Consider the following 25782-nt stretch of genomic DNA (forward strand, 5'->3'; position numbering starts at 1 on the left):
ATCGGGAATCAAGAAGGAAGAGACAAAAATTATCGAGTGGCTGGCCAGCAATATCACAATCGGAATTTCAACACCAATTTCAATCCGTCTTTGGAAATAACCAGAGTCAGAGACGAAGCAATCTTAGGTGTCAGATTTGTAATAAACACAGTCACAGTGCCAATGTTTGCCGTGACAGATATCTTCAGCATCCACCATCCGAATTTTCTCCTCAACTCAACTTGGCTGAAATTCCTCCTCCACCTTCCATCTTCTCCAATGAATCCTGGTATCCTGATTCTGGTGCTACCCACCATGTGACAAATAATCCTTCTGGTCTGTCAAATGTTCAGCCTTATTTTGGATCCCAACAAGTCACCATAGGTAATGGGTCCCATCTACCCATTACTCACATAGGTAGCTATGTTTCTCCTCATTTTCGTATGTCGAATGTTCTCGTAGTTCCCACAATCAAAAAGAATTTGCTATCTGTACGTCAGTTTCGTCAAGAAAACAACTGTGATTTCCTATTCTCATCAAACTCCTTTTCTATGAAGTGTCGTCACACGGGGAGGACTCTACTTCAAGGGGAAACTGATCACGGTATTTATTTCATTCCAGCGTCTTCTTCGCAATCGTCATCTCCGTCTATGTTCCAAGTCTCTGCAACCAATCTTGTTTGTCTGTGGCACAACCGACTTGGTCATGCCGCCTTCTCAGTTGTTTATCAAGTTCTTAATAAATCACCGGTGGCACTCTCACCGTGTCCTGCATGTATGTCTAGTAAGAGTCATAGTCAATTTCATGCACCCACCCATCATAGGTCTACCTTTCCATTGCAGTTAATTCACTTTGATGTATGGGGTCCAGCTCCTATAACCTCTACATCTAATAATCGGTATTATATTTGTTTTGTTGATGACTATTCCAAATTTACATGGTTATACTTGTTGCAATCTCGTGATCAATTCCTCTCCATTTTCTCTGTGTTCCTTAATTTTGTGGAAAATCAATTTTCCACAACAGTCAAAGCCATTCAGTGTGATTGTGCACGCGAATTTCTCTCGGCCTCTTTTCAGTGTTTATTACAGGATCGTGGCATTCATCAAACGACCTCATGTCCTCATCAACATCATCAAAATGGCACAGCTGAGAGAAAGCATCGCCATATCGTTGAAATGGGCCTTTCAATGCTTAACCATGCTTCTGTGCCGCCTCGCTTCTGGGATTTTGCGTTTGAGACTGCAATACATATTATCAATCGGCTGCCGACACCAGTTCTATAGAACCGAACACCATGGGAGACACTTCATAAAGCTGTTCCCTCTATTCAGCACCTCAAGGTTTACACTGCCTTGATGCACAATCAGACCTAGACCCTTGTATCTCCACCGAAACAGTGCAAACCCATTGGTTGTAAGTGGGTATTTCGAGTCAAGCTGAAGGCTGACGGATCCCTTGAAAGATACAAGGCTCGGTTACTCGCCAAAGGCTTTAATCAACAAGAAGGGGTAGATTTCCATGAAACTTTTAGTCCCGTGGTAAAACATGTAACGGTTCGCACCGTTATTTCTCTTGCCTTCAGTCAGGGATGGCAGCTTCGACAATTGGACGTGAAGAATGCTTTTCTCCATGGTCATCTTGAAGAGGAAAATTATATGCAGCAGCCTCCAGGCTTCGTCGACTCTACTCATCCTCACCATGTATGCCGTCTTCAACGTTCACTTTATGGACTAAAACAGGCACCGCGTGCATGGTACCAACGACTAAGTTCTTTTCTTCTCTCTCTTGGGTTTCAATTATCTCGCGCTGACTCCTCTTTATTTATGCTTCACTCGGCAGCATACAATGTCTTTCTCTTGATATATGTAGATGATATAATTTTAACTGGGTCGCCCTCAGCGCCTTTATCTGCTCTAATCGAATCCCTGCAACGAGAATTTGCTTTTAAGGACCTCGGCGAGCTCCATTATTTTCTCGGCATTGAATTGCAAAGAACTGACAAAGGTCTACTACTCCATCAAGGCAAGTATGCACACGACATTCTTCAACGTACCAATATGCAAGATGCTCGACCAGTCACGACTCCTTGTGTTACTGGTATTGACCCGTCTTTACTGTAGCACAAAGCTTTATTTCATGATCCTACCTTATATCGTAGTACTGTCGGCGCTCTCCAGTACCTTACCATCACTCGGCCGGATCTTGCTTATGCGGTGACTACCGCGTGTCAGTTCATGCATGCTCCCACCGATGCACATTGGCAGTTCGTTAAGCGTATTCTGCGTGGTACTACTAATTATGGCATTCTGCTTACTCGCAACTCTACTTGTCAACTACATGCTTTCTCCGACACAGGTTGGGCAGGTGACCATGACACTCGTAGGTCTGTTGGTGGTTATAGTGTCTTTCTTGGATCTAATCTTATTTCCTGGAGCTCCCGTAAACAACGGACTGTAGCTCGCTCTAGCACCGAAGCGGAATTTAAGTGTCTAGCCGATACAACGGCCAAGCTCATATGGACAGAAGCCTTATTACGCGACCTCCATGTCTCCTTGCCGAGTCCTCCTGTCTTATGGTGTGACAATATTTCGGCTATTTACCTCACTAGTAATCCCGTTTTTCATGCCCGAACGAAGCATGTTGAGATTGACTATCATTTCGTTCGAGAACGGGTGGTTCAGAAGCAACTCCATGTTCAGTACATCTCCTCCATAGATCAACCTGCGGACATCTTCACCAAAGCCCTATCTACCACTCGATTTCGTCTATTGCAGTACAAGCTTACTGTGAGATCTCTCACATCAGCTTGCGGGAGGATGTCAAAGGATATCAAATCTGGAATCTGATATTCAGCAGATCTCTAGCAATCATTCCCGATATTCAACAATCGCTCTTGATATTCAGCGAATATCTTGCAATCACTCCTTGATTTCTTTTATATTTATTCACTACAAAAAAACTGATTTTTTCCGACGAAATTTCCAACGAAAAGTTTGGAAAAATTCGTTGGAAAACGAATTTCCAACGAAAAAAAATTCGTTGGTAATAGGTCGTCGGAAATTTTTCCAACGAAAAATTTCAATTTTCGTTGGAAATTTGCGATGAATTTTATTTCGTTGGAAAATTCATTGAAAAACTCGTGGCTAAATTCGTTGGAAAAATTACAAAAAAAATTTTTTGGTCGAAAAATCGTGGAAATTTTTTTTCCAACGAAAAATTTTTCGTTGGAAAAATTACAATTTTTTTTCCAACGAAATTTTTTTTTTTTGAAAAATCGCCCTCGCCGCCGGCGAGGGCCGAGCTCGCCCAGATCTGGGCGAGCTCGAGATCGTCGCCGGCGAGGGCCGAGCTCGCCCAGATCTGGGCGAGCTCGAGATCGTCGCCGGCGAGGCCCAGCCTCGTCGCCGGCTGGCGACGAGGAGGCGGTCGAGAAAAGGAGGGGGAGAGGCGGGCGACGAGGGGCTCGGGGGAGCCGAGGAAGGGGTGGCGGCCGGGGAGGGGGCGGAGGCCGGAGGCGCGGGGGACGGGGGAGTCGGGGGCCTAGGAGGAGGCGGTCGAGGTGGACGAAGTGGCCGAGCTGGAGGCGGTTGGAGAGGATGAGGTCGGTGTCGCGGTCGGAGAGGGAGACGTAGGTGGAGTGGAGGGAGTCGGAGAGGTGGAGGAAGAAGCCGTGGTTGGGCCAGAGGTCATCGGGGGCGGCGAGGGCGGGGACGATGCCGACGACCTGGAGGAGGGCGGAGCAAGTGGTCGCCGGCGACGCGGCGTTGGAGGAGTTCATGGACTGGGAGGAGCTTCGGGAGGATGCCCCGCGTGAGGGTCGCCATCTTCCCCGGTCTGCTCTTCTGCTTCTGCTTCTCTGTCTCTGCGTGTGTACGTGTGTGGTGAAGAAGGTGAGGGACGCGACGATAGAAGAGAGAGGAGAGAGAGTGACTCTGTCACGAGATTCAAATTCAAAATCCCGCGAATATTACTAATTTTTCAGTGTGTCCAACGAATTTTCCAACGAAAATTATACACACTGAAAAAATTCCTCGGAAAATTGAAATTCGTTGGAAATTTCCAACGAATATAAAAAATGCCGAACAAGACCGATTTTTTTGAATTCGTCGCAAAATTCGTTGGAAATTTCCAACGAATTTTCCAACGAAAATAGTACACTGAAAAAATTCCCCGGAAAATTGAAATTCGTCGCAAAATTCGTTGGAAATTTCCAACGAAGTTTGCGACGAAAAATTTTTCGTTGGAAAACTCGTGGCTAAATTCGTTGGAAAAATTACAAAATTTTTGAATTACAAACTTCGTTGGAAAATTACAAACTCGTGGCTAAACTCGTGGCTAAATTTCCAACGAATATAAAAAATGCAGACTAATACCGGGTTTTTTTGAATTCGTCGCAAAATTCGTTGGTAATTACCAACGACGTCGCAAAATTCGTTGGAAATTTCCAACGAAAAATTTTTCGTTGGTAATTACCAACGAATTTTGCGACGAAAAATTTTTCGTTGGAAATTTCCAACGAATTTTACTTTTCGTTGGAAAATTTGTCGCAAATTTGCGACGAAAATTTTTTCGTCGTAAATTTTCGTGGCAAAAATCCGGTTTTTTTGTAGTGATTGTTGATTTGTTTATATCCTTAACTTCTTATAAATAGAAGCTGAAAAGAGAGATAAAAGATGTACAAAAACATTCATAAAAATTACAATATAGTTTTACGTTTTTAACAGTGCCAAAGACGACCTCTCTTTCATTAAAAGGGAAAAGGAAGCAAGAGAGAGAGTGATGACAATAACATGCGACGATGTTGTTATTGGCAGGAATGTGGGAGGAGAAAAAAGTAGTTGGTCACTTGTTTTAAAAATCTCATCATTTGGTTCACCTGCCGGAATCGTTAACAGGGCACTTTTGAGATGTCTGAATTTTCTAAGCGATGATTGCCGGAAAAGTCAACCCAAGATTTTTTCCAATCTTTTCTACAATTGTGAGCCCGTCGCGAGTTGCCGGCTGTTATTTTATTACAAAGCGAGAATATGCCCACTTCATTTTTGTTCTACTCGGACAATTAAGAAGTACGAGTTGCATACTTTTGCACCAACGCTTGAATCATAGGCGTTTCCGCTCGAACGGGAGGCAAGCACACTAAACGCATTCTGCACAGCAGATCTTGTCTCGCGCTGCACAGGAGATCTTCTCTCTCGCTACCAGGCCAGATTTCCACAGGAATTCCTTCACCGCACCAACGCGTCCGGTGTAGAGCCGGATGACCACGCCGGCCTCCTTCGTCTTGCTGATGTCCCCGTCGCAGCACAGCATCTTCTTGAGATCCGCGAGGATGATTTCGTGCTTCAGCTTCTCGTTGAGTCCTTCCACTGTTGTCACGCAGTTGTTCGGTTTGATCTCCTTGACCCGAATGGCAAAACAATTGCAACAGCGGATTTCTTGGTAGCGGTCCCTGAGGAAACACCCGCGGCTGGTCATTTGGACTTCGCCCCCGTTGAAGCTCCTTTGAGTTCGAATGTGCACGGCTCCTTTTTGACTAGGAGCTGCCACTTGGTCGGCCTGCTTAGTCATGTGCTGAGCCGGCGATAACCAGACGCGATTTCGCTGTTCCTGGAGGCCGTGAGAACCGAAAATCAAATTCGCGAGAAAATGCTTTCGATGTGCAATTTTACCGAAGTATGCACCGACGATTCGAATTCAAATGGAGAAACAAAAAGGGGGGGGGGGGGGGGGGGGGGGCGAAGAAATGGAGTTGCAGAAAAAGCCGATCAGGAAATCGAACTAAAGGGGAAGCAAATCATGTACCAAAAGTCTTCGACTTTGGATAGAAATTCACTAATGAACCAGTAACCACTCACGTGGGGTCGTTCCTTTACAAAAGGATCATCAGCAGCAGAATTACCACAGTCTAAAAGGAAGTTCGACAGAATATAACCGAAAACCGCCAGCACCAGAACACGTATCGGCGACGAACACTAACCAAATCCGACCCGAGAAAGAACAACTTCTGTGTAGAAGTTCTGAAATTTCCGATGAGAGAGCTATGTAAGAAGCTGGTGCTTGCTTACCAGTTAATAGCCCGAGCCTGTCAGCGAGGATGCTGGATGAGAAGGCTGTGGGGTCTCCTTCGAGGTGAAAAAATTAGGCGGGAAGGGCCAGTTATATTCGTTAACCCGAAGAGCTAGGTTGGTTGGCGTCTAGATCAAGTCCTTGTTAGGACAAGAGAATATGAGAGGCACATGGAGATGAGCGACTGGTCTCGCGTCACGGGTCTCACGTCACTCTCGAAGAGCTCAAATCGATGAAAAGAACAGTGCAGCAAAATTCTGGGAATCACGTGATTTCTCCCTTTGTTCTGGAGCTCGCATATTTTCGCTTTGGCAGATAAATTAAGAATTCTTTTAATACGGCGAACCATTTTGTCTTCGTTTCCCTAACTTCTGTTTCCCCACATTTTCCATGTCATGGAAGGTGGCAAGATCATCATCGTCATCAGCAGCATCTAGGGCAGCAGAACCCGCGAAGAAATTACCAAATAAAGACCCGAGGCCATAGTTCGGGTTAGAGATAACTCCTTCCGGCTACTATTGAATCGGTTTTCATTGCCGTACAGCAGGGATGCATTCCGATCGGGGTCGTGTTCGATGCTTACAAGTCAGCTCCTCTGGCCTCTTCAGGCACATCAAGAGGAGTAAAACTAAGTAGTTCGGAATGAAGGGTAGATGCAATCAAGTCTGTGCAGTAACAAAGCGGAATTAACCGGGCCTGGAGATCTCTAGATGCCTCTTTGCGGCCACAAAAGATCTCTAGAAGGCACGTATATAATAAGATTTTCCCACATCTTTGATATTCGAAACAGCCAAGCACTGTACTATTCCTCATGTTCCATTAACCTTTTAAGTAATGCGGCGTGGTGAATGGAATATATGATAATCGTGGTGGGCAAGAATAGCCGTTTTCATATGGCGAAACACTTCCAAAATGGAGACGAGACGCCTTTCGCGTTGGAATTCATTCAAAGAATCGTTGATGGGCTGTCCTAAACTGCACAGGGCAGATTATTATAGGTAGACGGACAAGTTCCGTCACTATGAGCACCAACAATGGCATCTTATAAGGGAAGAAGTGGGGGAGGTGTCAATTCTCATGTTGCTCCCAACGCTAAGAATCCCCTGAAAGGATTGGATGGTAATGGATGTCCATCAAATTCAAAATGATCGGGGAATAAAGGTATGCTCTGTTATTCTTTTGTTTCAAATCTCCCCAAGACTCGAACAGCTCAATGCACACAATTCCAAAGAATCGGGTGGGTCATGTCTAGCTATATTGGTTCAGAAAGTTAACCTTAGATTTTGCTGAGAATTAACTAATAAGACTCGGACATCAAATTGTGTGTTGCGCCCAAAAAAGCGAAACCGCATATAATCCAGGCAAAACAAGTACGTGGGACCATGTCCTCGGACCTCATTCTCATAATCATCTCGTTACGATTGGATGGCACACAGCCCCTGGTACTACTTAGTCTAACAAAAGAAGGAAGTTTCTTCTTGCTTGGTGTGGAATAATCAAATGGCTGCTCATTTATCGCCAACCAAAAGATGGCACTTCCATTTTATTCGGCTAATTGACCATTCAAATAAAGCATAAGAATATCGACAGAAAATAATACATAAGAAGAAGGTAAAGCTGGTCTCCAGTTCAGCGAGAAATCGCATCGACCCTTCACAGAAACACTCGAGACATAGAGCACGTGCTAGATTTATGCAAAATGGACGTCCTTCAAGTTTGTAATCTTGCAATGCAATATACAGATAGATAACTAAATTACTAATTATGAAAAATCTATTAACACTAAAAATGAAATAAAATCAGTTTATGATTTGGTTCTTTGAGAAATTAGTATCAATCTGACTTTAACTTGATGTGATGACTAACATGAAGCTGCACCTAAGAATTTTTTTTTTGGTCGAAAAGCACCTAAGAATTTGATCATTAATTTTTTTTTCCCGTTTCCACTCTTTATTTTGGTCGATTTTCTTTTCTCTTAGGTTGTTAAAAATCAGCTCAGGATTGAGACGAATATGATTTTCAACTTAACATTTGCTATAGCACAGATACACAGTAAACAGCTATCACTTAGCTTCATCCAATCCTTGGTGCATAAATGCAACAAAATAATAAGCCACGATGCCATACTTGAGGGGGCTCCACACTCATGCGTTTGGATGATCGGGCATGCGTTTCAGGTCCATTTCCACTTGGTGAATTGTCCATTGCATATTTTCCAATTTCTGTCGCAGGAGAATCAACCATTAAGTTCACTCAGGAGTCATAGCAGAACAGTAAAAGCGTGGACTTAAATTACCTTCACTATATCATGATACTGCCTTGCAATTGTATCGAAGTGAGGATCGACGCCTTGATACTCCCTAAGTCTTGTTACCTTCAAGAACCATTAGAATATGATCATGATATGAAAAAGGCTATTCCGAGGGATTAGAAAATTACAAGGAAAAATTTCTTTATTGTCAAAACTGGACTAGCAAAAGAAAAGGACGAAATTCACAGCATTATCTGGGAGTAAATATATTTTGGGCAAAAACAGCCAAAGATGAAAATATGGATATTTTTTTTTACAGAAGATTGAAAGAGATCCAGCATTTGAGCAATATAGTTTTAGCAAACGATGGAGCTAACCGCTTTGTTGTAAGCTATTGAAGCTTCTTCTGTGGCCTCAACAAGATACTTCCTGCATGAAATACCAGAGTTTGTTAATCCTTACCAGCAAACACACAGTTAAATCATCTGTGTTGCCACTAAAAGTCACCTTATTTTATGGAGAGCTGGAATTGACTCCTGAGTATAAGTTTCGTATAAAAGTATATGCTTTAAAACTCTGCAAAGAGATTGCTTTCGTCAAAGCACATCGAACAAGACTAACAGCCATACATGAAGGCACTGAGAAGTACAAGATCTGTCAGCTACAAATATATTTAATGATTATTCTAAGAGATATAAAGTTCGACCAGATAGGATGTGCACAAGTGTATGTGTGTTGAGGTGAATAAAGTCCCATATCAAGCTCACATGAATGAGTTTGAGTAGCTTATTACCCCATATTTATTTCTAAAGGTGGCCTCTTTTGGAATTGGCATGTTGGGCTCTTAAGTTCTTGGCCTATTCTGTGTTGTTAGCGTGCACAACTGTATGTAGGGTTGAGACGAATGAAGTTCCACATGAAGTGCACAGCACTAAGTTGAGTTGCTCATTACTCAGATTCCTCAATTCTAAAGAAGGCCTTTTGGGAACAGGAGTGTCGAGCTCTATAAATACTTAGTGCATTCTGTCATTTCGTCTGGGCTTCTGCTAATAACCGGCCTCACACCTTTGTCCTTCCTATAACGTTCACTTATGGGGAAAAAAATATAAAGATCTGAAAGAACACTATGCAAAATCTGCATCCATTTTCAAACTAGCAAAGTATCCTTGCCATCTAGGGGTGTGCAAAAACACCAGGAACCGCCCGGATTGCCTAGAACCGGTGGGTACCGGTCCGGTTCCCGGTTCTAGGTGTGGAACCGCCCGCCCATCCGGACTAGACCGGTAATATAATAATAAATATAATATATTTATTTAATTTTAATTTTTTTAAAAAAGAAAAATCATAAATCCCTAAACTAAACCTAACTTGCTTGACGCTCACAGCCTCACATTAGGCCGAAAAACACCTTCTTTCGCTTTCGCCTCACGCTCACTCTCACTCTCTCTCTCTCTCTTTTCGGTCGATGCTCACCTTATTGTCTCCGACTCTCCATCTCCGTCTCCGTCTCCGTCTTCGTCTTTCCGTCTCCGTCCTTGGCTAGTGGGACCAGTTCTATGGACCCACCCGGGAACTGGACCGGCGGTCCAGTCCGGTCCGGTTCCTGGGTGGGTCCATGGAACCAACGGGCGATTCTCGGTTCCAATTTTTCGGAACCGGTCTTTAGTGAGCGGTTCCCGGTTCTAGGGTGGGAACCGCCCACCCGGACCATGCTCACCCCTATAATGCCATCTTTTTCAATTATCTATTAATGTCAGCATATTTAATGAACAAACTTCAAATACAGAGGAGAGTTCCATTAACAAATGCTTGAATAGTCACAAGTTGGAATTGCTCCTTCAGAAGCAAAATTCAGGAGGAAATTTCCAACGTATCAAGCTTAAAAATCCACCAAAGCAAAAGCCAACAAAATAAAGAATGAATTAAATAAGCAAGAGTATGCAACCAACCTCAGTTTAGCACTCATGGTTTCACACCTTTTGCATAGCCACGTCTTTTGTAGTTCATCCTATGATGAGACAGAAGGTAGATTCAGAGGTTTTACCAAAGGAAGTATGCAAGAAAATACAAAGGTGGTTTAAAAGATTGCAAGAAGTTCAGAAATCTGTACATATTTATGCTGATGTTGCAATTTCAAATCCTTGACCAGCTTGATGAGCACTCCAAGTATTTGCTCTAAGACCTAGTTGGGCAAAATGGATCCAAAACCACAGATAAACTCTGAGCTCAGAGATGCATTACATTGAGTCAACATTATAAAAAATATTTCAAGCCAGAAAAGACCAAGAAGTTTATGCTTATGCCCATACATTATAGTATTCCGCAAATTTCCTATCTGCAGAGTAAAGGTCTTCCCGAAGAGCTGATTCTTCCCTTTCAATCTCCTCAATGATAGATTTCACCCTGATGTAGAGAAAATAATTATACCATTCACTATCATGAGCAAGTTATTTATCCAAGCATATGGGATAAATCTTATTAAGAGGCTGTCCCATACACTTCAGAGTACCATATACTGAATATCTACACATCCCAATTGCTCGAGTTCTACTACTGAAGAAGCATACGATAGACAGATGACTTTGCCACTAAACATTAACTGACTGAGGACAACACGTTCCTAGGGTGCAAGTTCTATTTAACATTAGCCTTCAAGGATCATCCAAGATCACTTTTCACAGTTCAAAGAAGTTCATGTTCCTCCACCGGGTGAAATGGGGTTTCCCGGAAATAACATATTCTTGGCCCTGCAAGATGAATTTATAGGAATATGTGCTTTCTCGTCAAGCTCTCTTGTCCATATTTCATGTTTTTCTCCTACTTTGTTCCTGCATAAAATCCTCCCAATCAAGCCACAGGACTTCAAATCAACTACAGAAAATCTTAATTCCTCATGGAGTTCTTGCATAACAAACCATCCAAGTTAACAAAGTATAGTTTATTCTCTAAGACTCCTTAAATAATTAATCACTAATGCTTCCTTTAAAATCTAAAATTACTATAAAACATACATTGCAACGAAACCTACTTTAAGGAAAATATTTAGTTTTTATCGTAGTGGTGTCGAGTCCTTCCGGAAGATACTCTAATAGAATCCAAACCCTTAAAATGAAAAGCTGCTTGATCAACCATTGATCACGCGCCAAATTTTTCGCACAGATATCCTCTTTTAGATAGGATTTCAACAGCAGGTAGCATCTCAGGAAAAAGGAAGATGACATTAGATAATTTTAACTGGACGTGAATAAACTACTCATGCAGTCGTGCTTTCTGCAGAGATATTAAAACTGGACTGCAGATATTTCTCAGGTGAAGAACGTGGGTGTATGGTAGTGGATGTAAATTCAGAAAATTCAAGTGGAAAAAGATTAGATTAGAGTAGCATGTTCTGTATCGATTCTTGGGGTGGAGATATGTCCATTAACATCTCCAAATAATTTGACTAGGAATCAGATCTATTATTTAGAAGGGCACAGTAGAGCAAATTCAGATAAAATTGTAGCATCAGCACGAACAACAAATGGCACATATTAAAGGGAGATATGATGGAAACATAACTCATCAGTTAATTATATATTCGAAAAAGAAACCAATTCAAGACACAAACCTTTCTGGCAGACGGGCACTCAAATTTTGATTTCCTGATGATGAATCTGCATGAAAAAGAAAGTATCAAATTTTCATGCATACAACAACATCGTGATACATACTGCATATCAAACTGCCTTTTTCCCAAAAAGATGTCGTGCTTTGTGATGAAGGTATTCCTCCAAATAATATCTTGGACATTTTCCATTGAGAAGTTGACATTCACAGACATTAGTGGAGATAAAATGTAGTCGAAAGAGGACACAACATGCATTAGCTAGAAATAGAGGGCAGATCGAAAAGAAAAAGATTTGAGAGTTGAAAACTACCAATGTCATCAGCGAACGCATCAGCCAGTTTATCACATTTGACTTTCAGACGAGCCTCAATCTCATGGGACAGAGACATCTGGTACTCTGTCATATCCTACATACCAAAGCAGGAATGAATATTCTCCCTTCAACTTTTTCAATTTGTGGCAACAGGTTTCATTAGAGCATGAAAATGAAAAGTAATGAAATAGACAGTACCAGGGATAATACAAAATAACACATGATCAGTAACCTATCGGAGCAATACATATATGAATCATTTCATGAATCAGTACCACAGATAGTGGTGCCCGTTGAAGCTGAGTTTGCCATAAATACGCAGGTGTAATTCCAAGAAAACGGTTAGGAACACCACCAACTCCAGGTTCCACCGCATCAGCATTGCTAATTGATGGAGAATTATTGGCAGTGCCTAGACTGCTATTTGTAGAGATGTTTGTATAATTTATGGAATTAGTGCTTGAACTGATGGTAAAGCTAGTACTAGTGCTATCAATGGAGCTTCTTGACATTATACTCCACTTCTCAATTTCATCCTCGTGGATCTCTCCATCTTTCGATATTAAAGGAAGCCTCAGTCTTTGAGCTGCTTCTGCGACAACCAGACGGTGCTCTAGAGTCTCATATACCTATAATCAGGAAAAAGATGCAGCATGTTACAACAGATGCAATGCCAAAGGAAAAGTCTCAATATAGAGCAACAGAGTCAGGCATCATTTCAATGGCTAAGCATCAAATAAGTATGTTCCATGTGGAGGAATTTTTCAATAGTTTAGAAGCAAACTTGGACACAAATAGCTATGCCAAGAGCACCACTTCTGACACATTTCCACGGCATTTTCATGCATTGTTATAGCTGAACAGAGTGTTCCATACAGCTATTCTGGAGCATGGCACCACAACTCATGAAGGAAAGAAAACGAGAAGCACCAGAAGTCAGTAGGTCAGTTCATCTGCTCAAGGACACAAGAATCAAATAACTATTCTAGTCACACAACATAGACTATTACGATAGAATATCAAAAGACCTGCGGGGAGTTCTTCAATCCGAGCTGTGGATACAAACCCTGAAGATCACGAATCCCGCCGAGATTAGCCACCGAAACAGCCTGCTGATACTCTTCAACCATAGCAATTGCCTCGCAATAGATCGCCTAAATCAATTCCACCACAAGATACAGAGAACACGAACCGCTTCAAAGTCAGACCTAAACAATGTACAGAAGGAAAGAGCACCGAAACCGTCACATTAGTAATGTCCTGTAGAACAGCAATCTCACCATGGCTTCCAGATAACGCAGCCTCTCTCTGGACATCTCCTCTCTCGCCTGACACATCAATGCACGAATCAACAAACACTTCGACCGAATAGGACTGCAATCTCTCTCAATGCAACGACACATCTCGAGATCGAAACAGATCAACCAAGCCTAATTCCAATCAGCCGTTAACGTACGATCCTACGATCTAAGCGATCGCAAACTCGTTTCCGCCGCTCTCCTCGCCGTCGTTTTCTCCGCGACAAAACACGAAAGAGCGAAATTACTCGAGGGGAGAAAGAGAAGGCGGAGGGGGGAAGTAGAGAGAGAGAGTTACGAGCTGGAGGTCGTAGTAGGCGGATTTGGAGACGAGAGAGCCGTCGGGAGCCAAGCAGTGGCGCTCCAGCTGATCGACGACCTGGGAGACGTCGGCCGGCAAACTCTGGCCGCCGCCTCCTCCCCCGCCGCCGCCCTGCAGCCCCTTCGCCATCGAAAGAGGAAGCGCCCCGCCGGTGGATCTCAGCGGCGGCAATGGCGGTGTCGCAGGAAAATGGCTGATCGCTAGGCGATCCGCCGCCTTTTGAAAGGCCACCGCCACCAACACTGGTGAGTTCTCCGGCGGTTCTGCTGTTGGATTTTTGGAGTTCAAATGATTTTGCAGAGAGGAAGGTGGGAGAAATCGCAACCTCCGCGGAATTTATATCCAAATATTCGTTAATTAAATAATTTTTTATTTACTTGCGAAAAAAAAACACAACGGCATTTCAAATTCTTTCAACTCTATTTCAATTCCCCCTCCAAAAAGAAAATTGAAACATGTACTTTTTTTTGTCGGAATTTTGAAACATATGGTCACACGAGATTAATTTATTTTCTTGGTAACATGAAGGAAAAATAAAACAAAAAAACTCAAGGGAGGTTTTTTTAAAGGTGATTGTGCCTTAGAAACCGCCCTATGTTAAATATAAACGCAACTTCCGACCCGATCGGGGGCCGGGTGAGGCGCCCTACTTGAATGGCCACAGACAAACAACAGAAATCTCCTCTACCGCCGTTGACCGTGAACTTCTTTTTATAAATATTATCGGTAAAACTCGACTCGCAATGATTAATGGGATTGACAATCGAAAATGAATGAATTAATTGGACGGATGACAATCCCCACGAGGGCCAATGCCGACTTTAATCACAAAGAGGGGGAATGCCAAAGGTAGTGACTGAAGTAAAGTTGCAACAAGGTATTGTGAAGTAATCTCTATGAAGCTCACAAGGCATCTATATCCATCAAGATCCTAGATGTGTAAACTGCTCGAGATATCATTTAACCAGTTTCCGTGATGGATAGTTTCATTTGATGATCAGAAGTGAATTGAAAACGAAACAATGGCAATTCGGAAAGATTTCAAGCAATGGCAATTTAAAAGATTTCCCGAGGGTTACAAGATAAAATTTCAAAAGGTTCGTTCCACGCTTCACTGGGTTTGCCGTCATATAGGGCCCGTTTGGTTCGGCTTTTCAAATGTTACTTGGGGGAATGCAATTACCTTTAAGTGAAAGCCATTTGGGGAAATGCAAGTAGTGTTTGGTAAAAAATCATTTGAAAAGCCACTTAGGGAAATGCAATTGTGTTTGGTAAATTCCTTTTTACAAATGGACTCTGGGAGGTTTTTTTTTTTTTTTTTTAAAGTACCCTTCGCCGGCTTCGGCGAAGGGCTACGGCCACCGACGAGCCAGATTTGGCGCCGGCGGCCGTCGCCCGAGGAGGCATGAGGTCGCACGACCTCAGGCCGTCGTCGCCTGGGTCGCGCGACCTCAGGCAAAGGCCGCCTGGGCGGTCACGCGACCCAGGCCGTTGTCGCTTGGGTTGCGCGACCCGGGTGACGTGATACTGGGCGGTCGCGCGACCCCGAGGCGGCCGTCCGAGGTCGCGCGACCCGGGCGGCGATGGCTTGGGTCGAGCGACCCCAAGCGTCGCTGCCTGGGGTCGTTCGACCCAGGCGACGGCACTTGGGCGGTCGCCCTAGCCGGCCACCTTAGCTAGCCACGCTTTGCTGAGGAATTTTTTTTTTTTTTTTTGGAAACAGTCAGCATTTGTGAAATGCCGAATTCAGCATTCCAAATGCTAGCTTTCGGCTTTCCGGACTCGGAAAGCTGAACCAAACTGGACCAGCTTTGGGCTTTCAGCATTCCAAATGCCAGCTTTCGGCTTTCCGAACTCGGAAAGCTGAACCAAACGGTTCAACATTTTGGGAAGGGGCTTTCGAGGCCGAAAACCCCTTCCCAAAGTTGAACCAAACAGGGCCATACTTAAGGTCTTCCGGAGTGAGTAGGGAAATTAACTTTGCTTTTATTTGCGTGATACTACAACTCAAAAGGATTATACGTTAGGAGACCGTAAGTAGAATGGTTGTAAGTAGAATGTAGTATCTAATCACTTCTTGATTCCAATATTAGCAAGAGGATATTTTGTGCAGCGATGAAGTTGGAATAGTAGACTTTAGACGTTAAATTATTCAGTTTTGTACCTTTATTTACCAAAAAAAAAAAAAAGGATTATAGGCAAGACATTGGCAAATTTTGAATCAGATGAAAGTATACTTCTCATACAAAAGCTGAACATGAATAATTGTATGTTACATCTTTTGCGAGTCGAAGACTCTGATCATTTCGAAATTTCCTCATTCTCAAATAAAAGACAAGCAAAGCAATCTAGAAGATGTGCTGCACTTTGATCATATGGAGCCAGGCGGCAAGATTAGAAAGGTACATGCCTTCACAAATCATTGTACAAACCTTGAATTTGAATGAAACCGCACAAGCTGAAGCTCACATATGATTCAACTCCGAGTCTAATTGAGCTTTTAACTCAATCTTCGCACATTGTCAAGCAAACATCCGTTCCAGAAGAAAGACAAAATATTTCCCCAAAACATCTCTTGACGCCTTCACTTGGCCTCTTTATTTTTTGGTGTACTTGTAATGCAGTTGTGTGACACAATGTGCAACAATCTCGATGATCCCGAAGATGCCCAAAATTGTGAGAACAACCTACAAAATGTAAATTTTGGCATAAAAAGAAAAAACCCGAAATCAAGACTCAACACTGGAGTCTTGAAGGTTCTCTCTCGAATAGGAACTGCCTAGTCAGCCCATCTTGAGCCATACCCACTATTCTCATCAGTGAATCTCGCAAAGAAGCAGGAACAGGACCCGGAGCATTGCAGTATTGAACCTTTAGAACACCAGGAGGAATAGCTTCAAGTCGGCGGTTGCCATGTCCCCGGCTTGAACGATGCACCGGATCCTGTGGGCTCCGTTGACCTGAAAGGTGATCTGATTTAGTTATGGTCTCATATGGGACAAGCCCCATAACATAAAGCATCCCTATCTCCAATGTTCTTTTTTCACCCAACACTAGTGAAAGCTCAAAAGTCTGTTATGAGACAGGCCTCCACTAGCAAAACTCGTCAACATTCTAACGCACAGTATAGAAACCGCTATAACATTTTGGAAACAAAATTTTTGTGCACCGAATCACTAATTCAATTCCAAAGGAACTTACTCTGGGACTGGCTTCTCTTCTTCTTCTTCTTTCGTTCTTTCTTTAGTTTGTCTGCACAAGATAGAAGTCCAGCCAAAGCACGCATCAATCACATTTGAACTGTGTCTCTCTCCATTGTAAGTGCGTCTGAAAACTTATTCTTTGGTTTTTCCCTACTTTATCCTTTGTTTCTTTCCTTATCCTTTCTAATTTGTCGGGAAGCAATGTGCCCGCAATTCCCTTGACCACAATATCTCGAAGCAATACAAGATGATGAAGAAGATATTGATGATTGTCACAAGCTACATAATGCGAAAAGAAAAACAGAAAAGGAGGTATTTCTATGGTTCAAGACAAAGCAAGAACAAAGGAGCAATGTTATTTGCTAACGACAAGCTCTAACAAAATGCTTAATGATAGTATCGTAGCTTGACTTGAAGTACTTACATAGGAAATCGAGTTGGCAATGAACAAGTTTTGCAGCACAGCACAAAAAGGAAATAGGAAAGGAGTAGTAGGGGTGTCTTCAATAATCATAGTAGAAAAGTTTGCTCTTATTCTTCACTTTCCTGTAAAGAGAGAAATATAAGCTACTCACCTCATGCTGTCTGCTTTATCCGATGTCTCCTCAACCTCGTCACCTTTGCAAGACAACATCACAGTGTCAACATAATTAGCAACTAAATTATTCAGTGTTGGCGTATGTCTTACATTGGAAGCATAAAAAGAAGTAAAAACTGTAGTTCTGTCCCTAGGGCAAATTCGGAGCCTTTTATTTACTTATATATCTGGTTCTGGAAGGTGGGGAGTGTCATGTGGGGGAGTATTCGAAACCATAAGTATGATGCAGAATGTTAACTGTTTAAGTGCACTGGCGGGGGAAGTGATGATAAATTGGTATGCTCAAGTCAATAAAAGCATCAGAAATGATCTAATACTTATTCCATTTGTTGAAGTATATTTAATGGTGTTAGTCAGTACCTAGTAGGTGAGTCTTAATTAAGGTAATTAGGGTTTTTGGGTGTCTCTCATTCTCTATAAGTAGATCCATCTTATGAACTCTTTCATCAAGTCATTCAGTAAAGCTGTAGCCTTTGAATCTTTTCTCTCTCCCTATACAGCTTTAGAGGTGGAAGGCTAGATTTGAAGTTATTTTTGCAAGGACGATGTTTGACAGCGTACTTGTACTCACATCTCTGTCCATCATTTAACAGTAGACAACTGTAACCGGAAAACAAAAACAGTAACCGACAGTAATGTTTCCTTCAGCTCTCAACAGTCTGGTGACTACATGCATGTTTTCTGAGACTGTTGAATGATTCATGTAATCCTCCTACTATAAATAAACTAACTCCGTAATTGCAATTGGTAATTCAATTTATCATATAAAGCTCATTATATATAACAGCTTTATCTTTTAACATGCAATAAAAATATAAATACACAAATCATCATACCATCTGCAGAGGATGGAAACTGCCGAACAAAACTTAGCAAGTCTGGACCTCCAACTTTACCTACAAAAAGGGGTTGTATAACCAGGGGTTTAGAAAGGTTGATATGCAATCACAGAGAAATAGAGCAAAGAGCAGACCAGCGCTCATGCTTTTGCAGATACTGCCTTCTTTCAATTTCTTTTCTTCTTCCTCTTTTAACCCTGTGGAAATGAAAGCAGTCAATGAAATGAAAAACTCATAAAAAAGCAGGGAGTTTAGATAGAAAAAAATCTGAAAATGCCAATGCAGCGATTGTACACATTGGAATTGACTTGAAAAGGCTGAAGTCAGAAAACATAGATGATCATCAATTAAGATCAATCCAGGCATATTCCAAGACTTAGCTGTTGTGGTCCAACATTCAACAAAATTCAAGCTGTGATGACCATTCAGTTCAGTTCCACTATATATTTACCCAACCACAAATTGGGTCTAGTTTTTGCAGATTATAGATGGCCACCACAGTTACAGCATCTGATCACACACCATGCAATTTAATATGAAGGTGTTCAAATATTTCTGTTTCAGGAAACTTCAGAAGATTTCGTGTATTAGCAAACATTTTACAGCTTAGTATGAATGACATGGAGGCCTACAACTTGACCCATTCTACAGATACAGACACAGAGAGGTAAATTTCACCAAACATTTGGCTGGAGGATAAACAATAAATAGAGACTTCATGTGAAGGTGACAGTCAAGTCAAAAGCACCTAACATGCCAACAAGTCATTTTGAATCTGTTCCGTAAGAACCATACTCTCTATCATATCAATCAATTGTCAGTGGAGAGATCAATAAGAAGCCAGGGACTAGGAGTACCACATAATGGGAAACAAAAGGAGGGGAGACAATAAATATCTAAAGATAAGTTAGAGACACATACTGGCAACATTAAGTTTAATCCGCTCACGCCTAGCTTCAAGCTCCACCATTTCCTGAAGAGAGTTGTAGCGTTATCTAATAGTGAAAGAACATAAAATCACTCCCCCAAGATATTATTGGCAGCAAGTTTAATACACTGCAAAATATTCTAAGCGTCTTTGTCAGACATGACTTCACCAACCCATCTCACGATGCAAAACAGGTGAGGACTACACCACAAAAAAGATATTGTATGCAACTTCCAGCAAAAGAGAAATCGAGTATATGTCAAGAGGAGTTAGCCGGAGTTCACTGGAGTTCAGAAGAATCCATACTTTATGGAAGTGGTGTGAGTGCATTTCAAGGGGAAGGCGAGATAAGAAAGAAATGTGACTTTGTCTGCACTCAAAATGACACCAAAAGAAAAATCAAAAGCTCCTGTGCAGAGAACTAAGCTAGTCGTATTGAGTTCTCACTGGTCATAAATTTATTCAAAAGCAGGAGGTTTTCCTCACAAATTTGTTGCAGAACTAAAACTAACAGAAAAGGAAGCATTTGAACAAATCCAAAGTCCGCCATTACTGCACAGACTACTCTCTGTATTAATACAAAATCTAGCAATTCGACATCTGCGGTGCATATTGATTTTCTTAACTGTAGAAAGGTTAAAGTACAACTTTGTTTTTCCTAGAACTTCACACTATCTTCTTCAGTTCTCTTTTTCTCCAGACCTACCCCTTTCATGTTCGAAGTTTCCCTTTTTCCTTCCCTCTAGGTGCGCAGCTAACAGTTGTGTATATAGAAATAGAGCTAACTTTACCTCTGGAGTCGGAGCTATCTTACGCTGTCCATTCAGCCAACAAATCCATTCAACTACCAGAGAAGAAAATTAAAAAGAAAACTGTCATCGGCCATTACGTTGCGATTAACATACTACTCGTAAAAATTCATAGAACCCACACTATGAACTTACGAGGGACCAGAACCAAAAAGTCATAGTCTGTTGGAAAATGCTTACCAGGAATGGATGTAGGATCCTGCTCACTCTTGAATACCACCCACCTTTTCTCCTTCACTAGTAAATACATCCATAAAGTACATTGTAAGCCAACAATGCGCTGAATTATTTAGTAGTGCAATTCATTCGCGTACACAAACAAATTACATACACGGACATCTCTTTTCTTTTTCAATCAATCTCATACTACAGCAAGCACAAGTTCCCGTAGATGACGAGTCCAAATCTAAGCACAGCTATCGTTCACATTTTGTTTTACATGATTATCTCAGCTAATTAATTAAACACTTCACGAGCATTAGCTCAAATGTGTGCCCAGCCACTCTGTGGTAGCAATGTTGGAGTCCTTCAGGAGCAACCAAGACATTTCAAATCCAACATTGCACACAACCCAAGTGGCAAACAAGGTTACACATAACCAATTGGACTGATAACAACAGAATCACTATCTTTCAGTACTTGTGTAACTTCATTAGGCATACAGCTCATTCCTTTTGAGCCATCAAAACCCCCCCACACAGAAGTAGCTGAAACAGAGTCGCCTACCACAACTGGAAATAACTTATGCACGAAATTCGAACATTTCTTCGCTGCTATGAGAAACCCATAAGACATGTACATTACAAAGAGGGAAAAAATGGGAAGAGAAGATGAAAGCGCGAGGCACTGACTGATTCCATCGATCTCTTCTTTTCGGGCGAAATAGCGATTCCCAGATTTATCCATGCCGAAGAAAGTCCGGCTGCTCAAATATCCGGCAATCCTCGAAAAGATCTTCGACATTACCCCCCTCTCTCTCTCTCTCTGCAAATTCAGAGAATCTTGATTCTCTTTACGAGTATAGACTGGTGGGCGAGGCGCTAGGCAGCGACCAAGACGATACCCAAAAGTGGAACGAACGTTGTGGTGATCGAAATCAGGCGTGGCTCAAGCACAGCACAGTGTAGCAAGCGGGCCACGAAGAAGAAGAAGAAGAGGAAGAAGATGCTGACAAAAATCTGGTTTTTTTGTTTTCGGAAGAGAGAGACTGCAGAGAGGTGAAAGGCCGGTCCAACTTTGTGTGGGACTCGGTTCGCGTCGATCCGTCGAAGATTCGCATAAACCGGTCCGGACCGGACACGAGTGGGAGAACCAAAGGGTGCTCCCAAATTGAGTTACAATCCGTAAAAGGTTCTTAGGCCTATCATTTCTCTTTTAGTCAAAGCTGTCAAATTCAAGATTTGCCCGGATGTTACCAAATCGGTCACCTTTTCATGTAAAGCCCGAATCGAATTATTTCACTTATTTATCATTTTAACGTGATTTTGAAGATGAGTCGTATGCTTGACAAGATGAATGATTACATATTATAAAAGACGAGTCAAACTTGAGTAGTGAGAATTATATTGAGATCCTATTTGGAAAGGCCTAATTCTCTATTGAATACAATAGATTTTGTAGCGACTGATTTATAATTTTCGAGGAGACTTACCATGGAAGCGGAGGACCTGAGTTGAAGGCTTGAGATCTTAGCTTAACACCAACCACGCCAGAGTACGGCCTAAAAATTTCGTCGTTAAGTATTTTCTCTTGGTATGCCACTTTGTAATGTTTGAACTTTCAAGAGAGAGATATGTTCGAATGTATTTGTGCTTATTGTTTTCAGAGCTCTTTATCTTTCTAAGTATTGATTAGTGTGTTTTCGCTCTTTTGGCCCATGAACACATGCCATCGATCGAATCACGTAATTATCTAATCTTTCTACTCTCGATTCCATTCATCGTTTTTGCATAAAAAAGACCGTTCTTAATAAAATGAAGGAAAACAAAAAAAAAAAAAATCTCCCGGAAGTGGGTCTAATTTCTCGAAAGATTTTGAAAGCGGGTTTTCTTTCTAGAAAAAAGCACCTGAAGTTGGACCCCGTAGCCATCGTCCGCCAAAATCACTGGCCGTTGATGCCGGGGCCTCATTTGAAAGAATGTCGCCAATTTTCAGGGGTCTTTTGGAAACAAACTCTATCTGAGGGGAGGAGGATTTGGCAAAATGATACGCACTTCAGGAAACAAACTCTATCTGAGGTCGAGCGTGATGGCCGCCCGCGGCGACGGCCGCCCGGGTCGCGCGACCCAGTGCGACGATCGGCCGGGTAGCGCGACCCTAGGCGACGGCCGCCCGGGTCGGGGCGCGGCCTAGGTAGCGCGACCCGGGCGGCCGTCGCTGGGGTCGCTGCGACCCGGCGACGGCCGCCCGGGTCGCGAGCCCAAGCCGACGCGTCGCCCGAGGTCGCGTGACCCGGGCGACGGCGCTCGGGCGGTCGCCCACCCCAAGCGGCCGTCGCCTGGGTCGGACGACCTCGCCGGCGCTTCGCCGGCCACCCTCGCCGGTGAAGAAGATGAACAGTAATAGGGGCAAAATCGGAATATTAAAACTAAAAATTGCCAAAGCTCTTTGCAAAAAAAAATTTACCAAACACTACTTAGGCCAAAGTAGCTTCACAAATTTTTTTTTACCAAACACCACTTATATTTTCCCAAGTGACTTTCACCTAAAGGTATTTGTATTCCCCCAAGTTGCATTTGAAAAGCCGAACCAAACGGACCCTCTATATGAGGGGAGGAGGATTTGGCAAAATCATATGCAATTCAGGAGATTTTTGGAATTTTAGGATTTCGTTGCACTTTATGAAAGTTATGGGACTCAATTATACTTTTATGGTAAATTTTAAAACTTTCGGCGCACTTGTTTTGAATTTTCCTTAAAATAGAAGAGGAATACAAAAATTTAGAGTGAGAAAGAAGAAATACAAAGCTGGTTGCTTTTCGGCGGCCTCTGCGAACGTGGAAGAGAGAACAGTCTCAGAGAAAATAGTCATCGCATGAATCACCAGCGATGGAACATCTACGGACGCTCTCCCAAGATTCCCTCCTCCATTTTCCACCGCTCTCTCCTTCCCTTTGGAAAAAACTTGTCGAGCGTCCAGAAACGAACAGAACGCTTTCAATAAATCGTGTTATAATCATGCGCCAAAACCGCAGCTTCTTCATCGCGTACAAAGCCCAAGTGCATTGAATGACGGCTCATCATTCGCATGCGGGTCACATCGTTGCCGGACAGCAGGATCTGGCCATAAGAAAAAAAAGAGGATCTCTCTTTCAACAAATTCTGTTCTCAAGCTCTTTCATGGACCCCTCTGGGCGCTCTAGAAGGACGGCAAGTTGAAATGACCCATCTGTTCCGCTCCAGGACGGCATCGCGACGCTTGGCCCATCGCGGGCTCAGTGGTCGTGTCTGTTTTACAAACCAGCCCGCGGGACGAGCCTGCCCGATATGTTTTTGGTATTCATCTGCCGGTCGATTGCTGGTTCGGCAACTAGGAAGATGCAGAGCAGGTTAATAATGCAGGGAGATATACTGTACAGACCCTGTGATGAGGTGTTACTGTGCATTAATTAATTGGGTTCCTAAAGCTGGCTGGATCCATTGATTGAGTTAGCCAAGATAAGGCTATTTGATAAGGATGTGCACATCCTGTTTATTACCTGTTGACATTCCATATTGTTTTTCTTTTGGGGTCGGATATTATTCCTTATACAATAGCTCCTTTCCTGTATTTTGCCCCAGTAGATTTTGCTCACATCCCTATCTCGTGTTCTCCCTCTCTCTCTCTCTCTCTCTGTGAACAGAACGTACAACGTCGGCCTCTGAATCACACATGAAGACCGTGTGATTCAGAAGGACAAAAAGATGTCAGGCCTGTCTCACTCGATCGCTCTCTCTCTCTCTCTCTCTGGATCTTGAGCTTCGATAAAAGGCCGCCTCCATCGCTGATATTCCCTCCTTCAGTATTCTTCGGGCGAGCTGGTTGAACTCTGGTTCTAACAGAGCCAGTAGATTTCGTGGGTCATTTTCAAATTGATTGAAGAGATTCCACAAATACTCCAGTTTTCTCCTTTTCAATGACATCTTCTTTATTGATCATTTTTTGCAGAGATTTACATTCATCGGTGCTAAGCTTTGACTCCGCAAGATTCTTGATTCAGAGGTTGGTAAAATTCCTTCTTCCAAGTTTCTTTCAACTCAATCCTGTCCTCTCGACCCGAGTTTCATCTTTCGGCAAGATTGGATTTTGACCTTGATACTACGTGCAATTATTGAATCACCTCTAGTACAATCAATTTTCCTTGTTTTTTTTTTGGTGGGTGTGTGCAGTGATTGATGGAGGACAAGAATGGTTACTATTTCCAGGGCAGTGGTCTGTGGAGATCCTTACGAGATGGCGACTTTGAAGAATCGGACATGTGGGATGTTCTTGACGACAAAAAAGATCACGGCCCAAAATCGCACTGCACCTCCGAACCCTCCGGGTCTTACTCAAGCCAAAACCCAATACATTCCGCGGCAAAAATGATCCCGAGAGCAAGCAGTGGCAGTGGCAGTAGCAGCGGCTCGACCCCTGAACCCAAAATCATTCAGCAATCGGCACCCGTCAATGTCCCAAACTGGTCACACATTAAGAGGCGAAATGCCAAATCCATGAAAGCTTCCTGGAGAGGAAATGATGGTAATGGTGACGATGAAGCTGGCGACGAGGATGTGCACTATGCAGGAGAGAGTGATGGAGATGAGGATGAGAATGATTATAAGATGCCACCACATGAATTTATAGCTTCCAGGCTTGCAAGGAGTCATATATCGTCGTTCTCGGTTTGCGAAGGTGTTGGGAGGACTCTTAAGGGGAGGGATCTCAGCAAAGTGAGGAATGCTGTTCTGACCAAAACTGGGTTTCTCGAATCACTTTGATAAGACTATGGAAATTTTTAGTGAGTTGAAACGCCATGTCATTGATTGTTCTTAAAGTCATATTCTCAGGGTTGTGGTATAGCCTTCTGAGTTGAAGATTGTGTAGTCATTTTAGAGTGAACATATAAGAGCTTCAATTTCCATGTAATATAATCTCCATTTATGTAGAGTTTGGACTAATAATCCTGTGAAGGGGTTGTGAACTTTACATTTATCTCCTACGCCACATCTTCATTTGGAGGAGAGGAAGCAACCCCATCACAGGAATCAATTGCTGAATTTCTGCATAGTTCTAATCAGTTTCATCTACATGCTGAAAAATCTAATAGTCAAGCTCACTTCAAGAACACTCACCGTCATGAATCGGTCACGGCGATCAATTTTACCAACACGCGGGGTGTGTTTTATACACGATTGTTCTGAGGCCATATATCTCAGTTCTCTGTTTCTGGGAGCCTCTCTTAAGACTTAAAGGGTCATTGTGTATCTGTCTACTCAGCTTTGACCTTGGTAGAGATTTAGTCATGGAGACTAATTTATCCTGCACATGTTGTAAGATGCACGGTACCAGCAATAATTTTAATCTTTGCCTTTGGACATCTGGTAT

General features: G+C 42.7%; 3 protein-coding genes across 7 annotated transcripts; 1 reads left to right on the forward strand and 2 right to left on the reverse strand.

Annotated features, from left to right (window-relative positions):
* Nucleotides 1–8049: 8049 nt before the first annotated feature.
* Nucleotides 8050–14131, reverse strand: LOC130137213 (AUGMIN subunit 4-like). 2 transcript variants are annotated; one of them, XM_056308012.1, is made up of 13 exons: nucleotides 13816–14131; nucleotides 13500–13547; nucleotides 13248–13373; nucleotides 12495–12848; nucleotides 12217–12313; nucleotides 11907–11952; nucleotides 10609–10702; nucleotides 10410–10481; nucleotides 10249–10307; nucleotides 8807–8875; nucleotides 8677–8728; nucleotides 8345–8422; nucleotides 8050–8270 (listed from the first exon to the last, which is right to left on the reverse strand). In XM_056308012.1, exons 1-13 carry the CDS (start codon nucleotides 13966–13968, stop codon nucleotides 8193–8195), a joined length of 1326 nt encoding a protein of 441 aa, XP_056163987.1. In that variant the 5' UTR covers nucleotides 13969–14131; the 3' UTR covers nucleotides 8050–8192. The 2 variants fall into 2 exon arrangements, with proteins under 2 accessions (XP_056163987.1, XP_056163988.1); XM_056308013.1 differs by lacking the exon at nucleotides 8807–8875.
* A 2102-nt stretch (nucleotides 14132–16233) lies between these two features.
* On the reverse strand, nucleotides 16234–21405 carry LOC115666603 (uncharacterized). Of its 3 annotated transcripts, XR_008815785.1 has the most exons (10): nucleotides 21068–21403; nucleotides 20397–20453; nucleotides 20199–20251; nucleotides 19401–19452; nucleotides 18614–18676; nucleotides 18477–18536; nucleotides 17618–17660; nucleotides 17041–17091; nucleotides 16644–16799; nucleotides 16234–16526 (listed from the first exon to the last, which is right to left on the reverse strand). XR_008815785.1 is itself a non-coding variant. In XM_056308005.1 (9 exons), the coding sequence occupies exons 1-9, from the start codon at nucleotides 21074–21076 to the stop codon at nucleotides 16736–16738; spliced, it is 447 nt and encodes a 148-aa protein (XP_056163980.1). In that variant the 5' UTR covers nucleotides 21077–21405; the 3' UTR covers nucleotides 16234–16735. The 3 variants fall into 3 exon arrangements, 2 of the variants coding, with proteins under 2 accessions (XP_056163980.1, XP_030444167.1); XM_056308005.1 differs by having other exon boundaries at nucleotides 16234–16799; nucleotides 20397–20448; nucleotides 21068–21405; XM_030588307.2 differs by having other exon boundaries at nucleotides 16234–16799.
* Nucleotides 21406–23563: 2158 nt separating this feature from the next.
* Nucleotides 23564–25474, forward strand: LOC115667309 (protein S40-4-like). 2 transcript variants are annotated; one of them, XM_030588903.2, is made up of 3 exons: nucleotides 23564–24271; nucleotides 24364–24417; nucleotides 24585–25474. In XM_030588903.2, the coding sequence occupies exon 3, from the start codon at nucleotides 24591–24593 to the stop codon at nucleotides 25173–25175; it is 585 nt and encodes a 194-aa protein (XP_030444763.1). In that variant the 5' UTR covers nucleotides 23564–24271; nucleotides 24364–24417; nucleotides 24585–24590; the 3' UTR covers nucleotides 25176–25474. The 2 variants fall into 2 exon arrangements, with proteins under 2 accessions (XP_030444763.1, XP_030444766.1); XM_030588906.2 differs by having other exon boundaries at nucleotides 23567–24271; nucleotides 24364–24421.
* The last annotated feature ends 308 nt before the right edge of the window (nucleotides 25475–25782 follow it).

This window comes from Syzygium oleosum, unplaced genomic scaffold (assembly GCF_021117445.2).
Source record: "Syzygium oleosum isolate NSW1041296 unplaced genomic scaffold, Sole_v2.1 Sole_v2.64, whole genome shotgun sequence".
Lineage (NCBI taxonomy): Eukaryota > Viridiplantae > Streptophyta > Magnoliopsida > Myrtales > Myrtaceae > Syzygium > Syzygium oleosum.

Bases quoted from the DNA above. Each gene is read 5' to 3' on its own strand.
- LOC130137213 (XM_056308012.1), bottom strand. From the start codon at position 13,968: ATGGCGAAGGGGCTGCAGGGCGGCGGCGGGGGAGGAGGCGGCGGCCAG. The intron at 12,849-13,247 runs GTCTTTTGATAT...TCCTGATTATAG, and splicing joins GATTGAAGAACTCCCCGCAG to GTATATGAGACTCTAGAGCA. The intron at 10,308-10,409 runs GTACAGATTTCT...GTCTCATCATAG, and splicing joins TGCAACATCAGCATAAATAT to GATGAACTACAAAAGACGTG.
- LOC115666603 (XM_030588307.2), bottom strand. From the start codon at position 21,179: ATGTCGAAGATCTTTTCGAGGATTGCCGGATATTTGAGCAGCCGGACT. The intron at 20,252-20,396 runs GTAAGCATTTTC...CTTCTCTGGTAG, and splicing joins GGATCCTACATCCATTCCTG to TTGAATGGATTTGTTGGCTG. The intron at 17,092-17,617 runs GTGAGTAGCTTA...TATCTTGTGCAG, and splicing joins GATAAAGCAGACAGCATGAG to ACAAACTAAAGAAAGAACGA.
- LOC115667309 (XM_030588903.2), top strand. From the start codon at position 24,591: ATGGAGGACAAGAATGGTTACTATTTCCAGGGCAGTGGTCTGTGGAGA.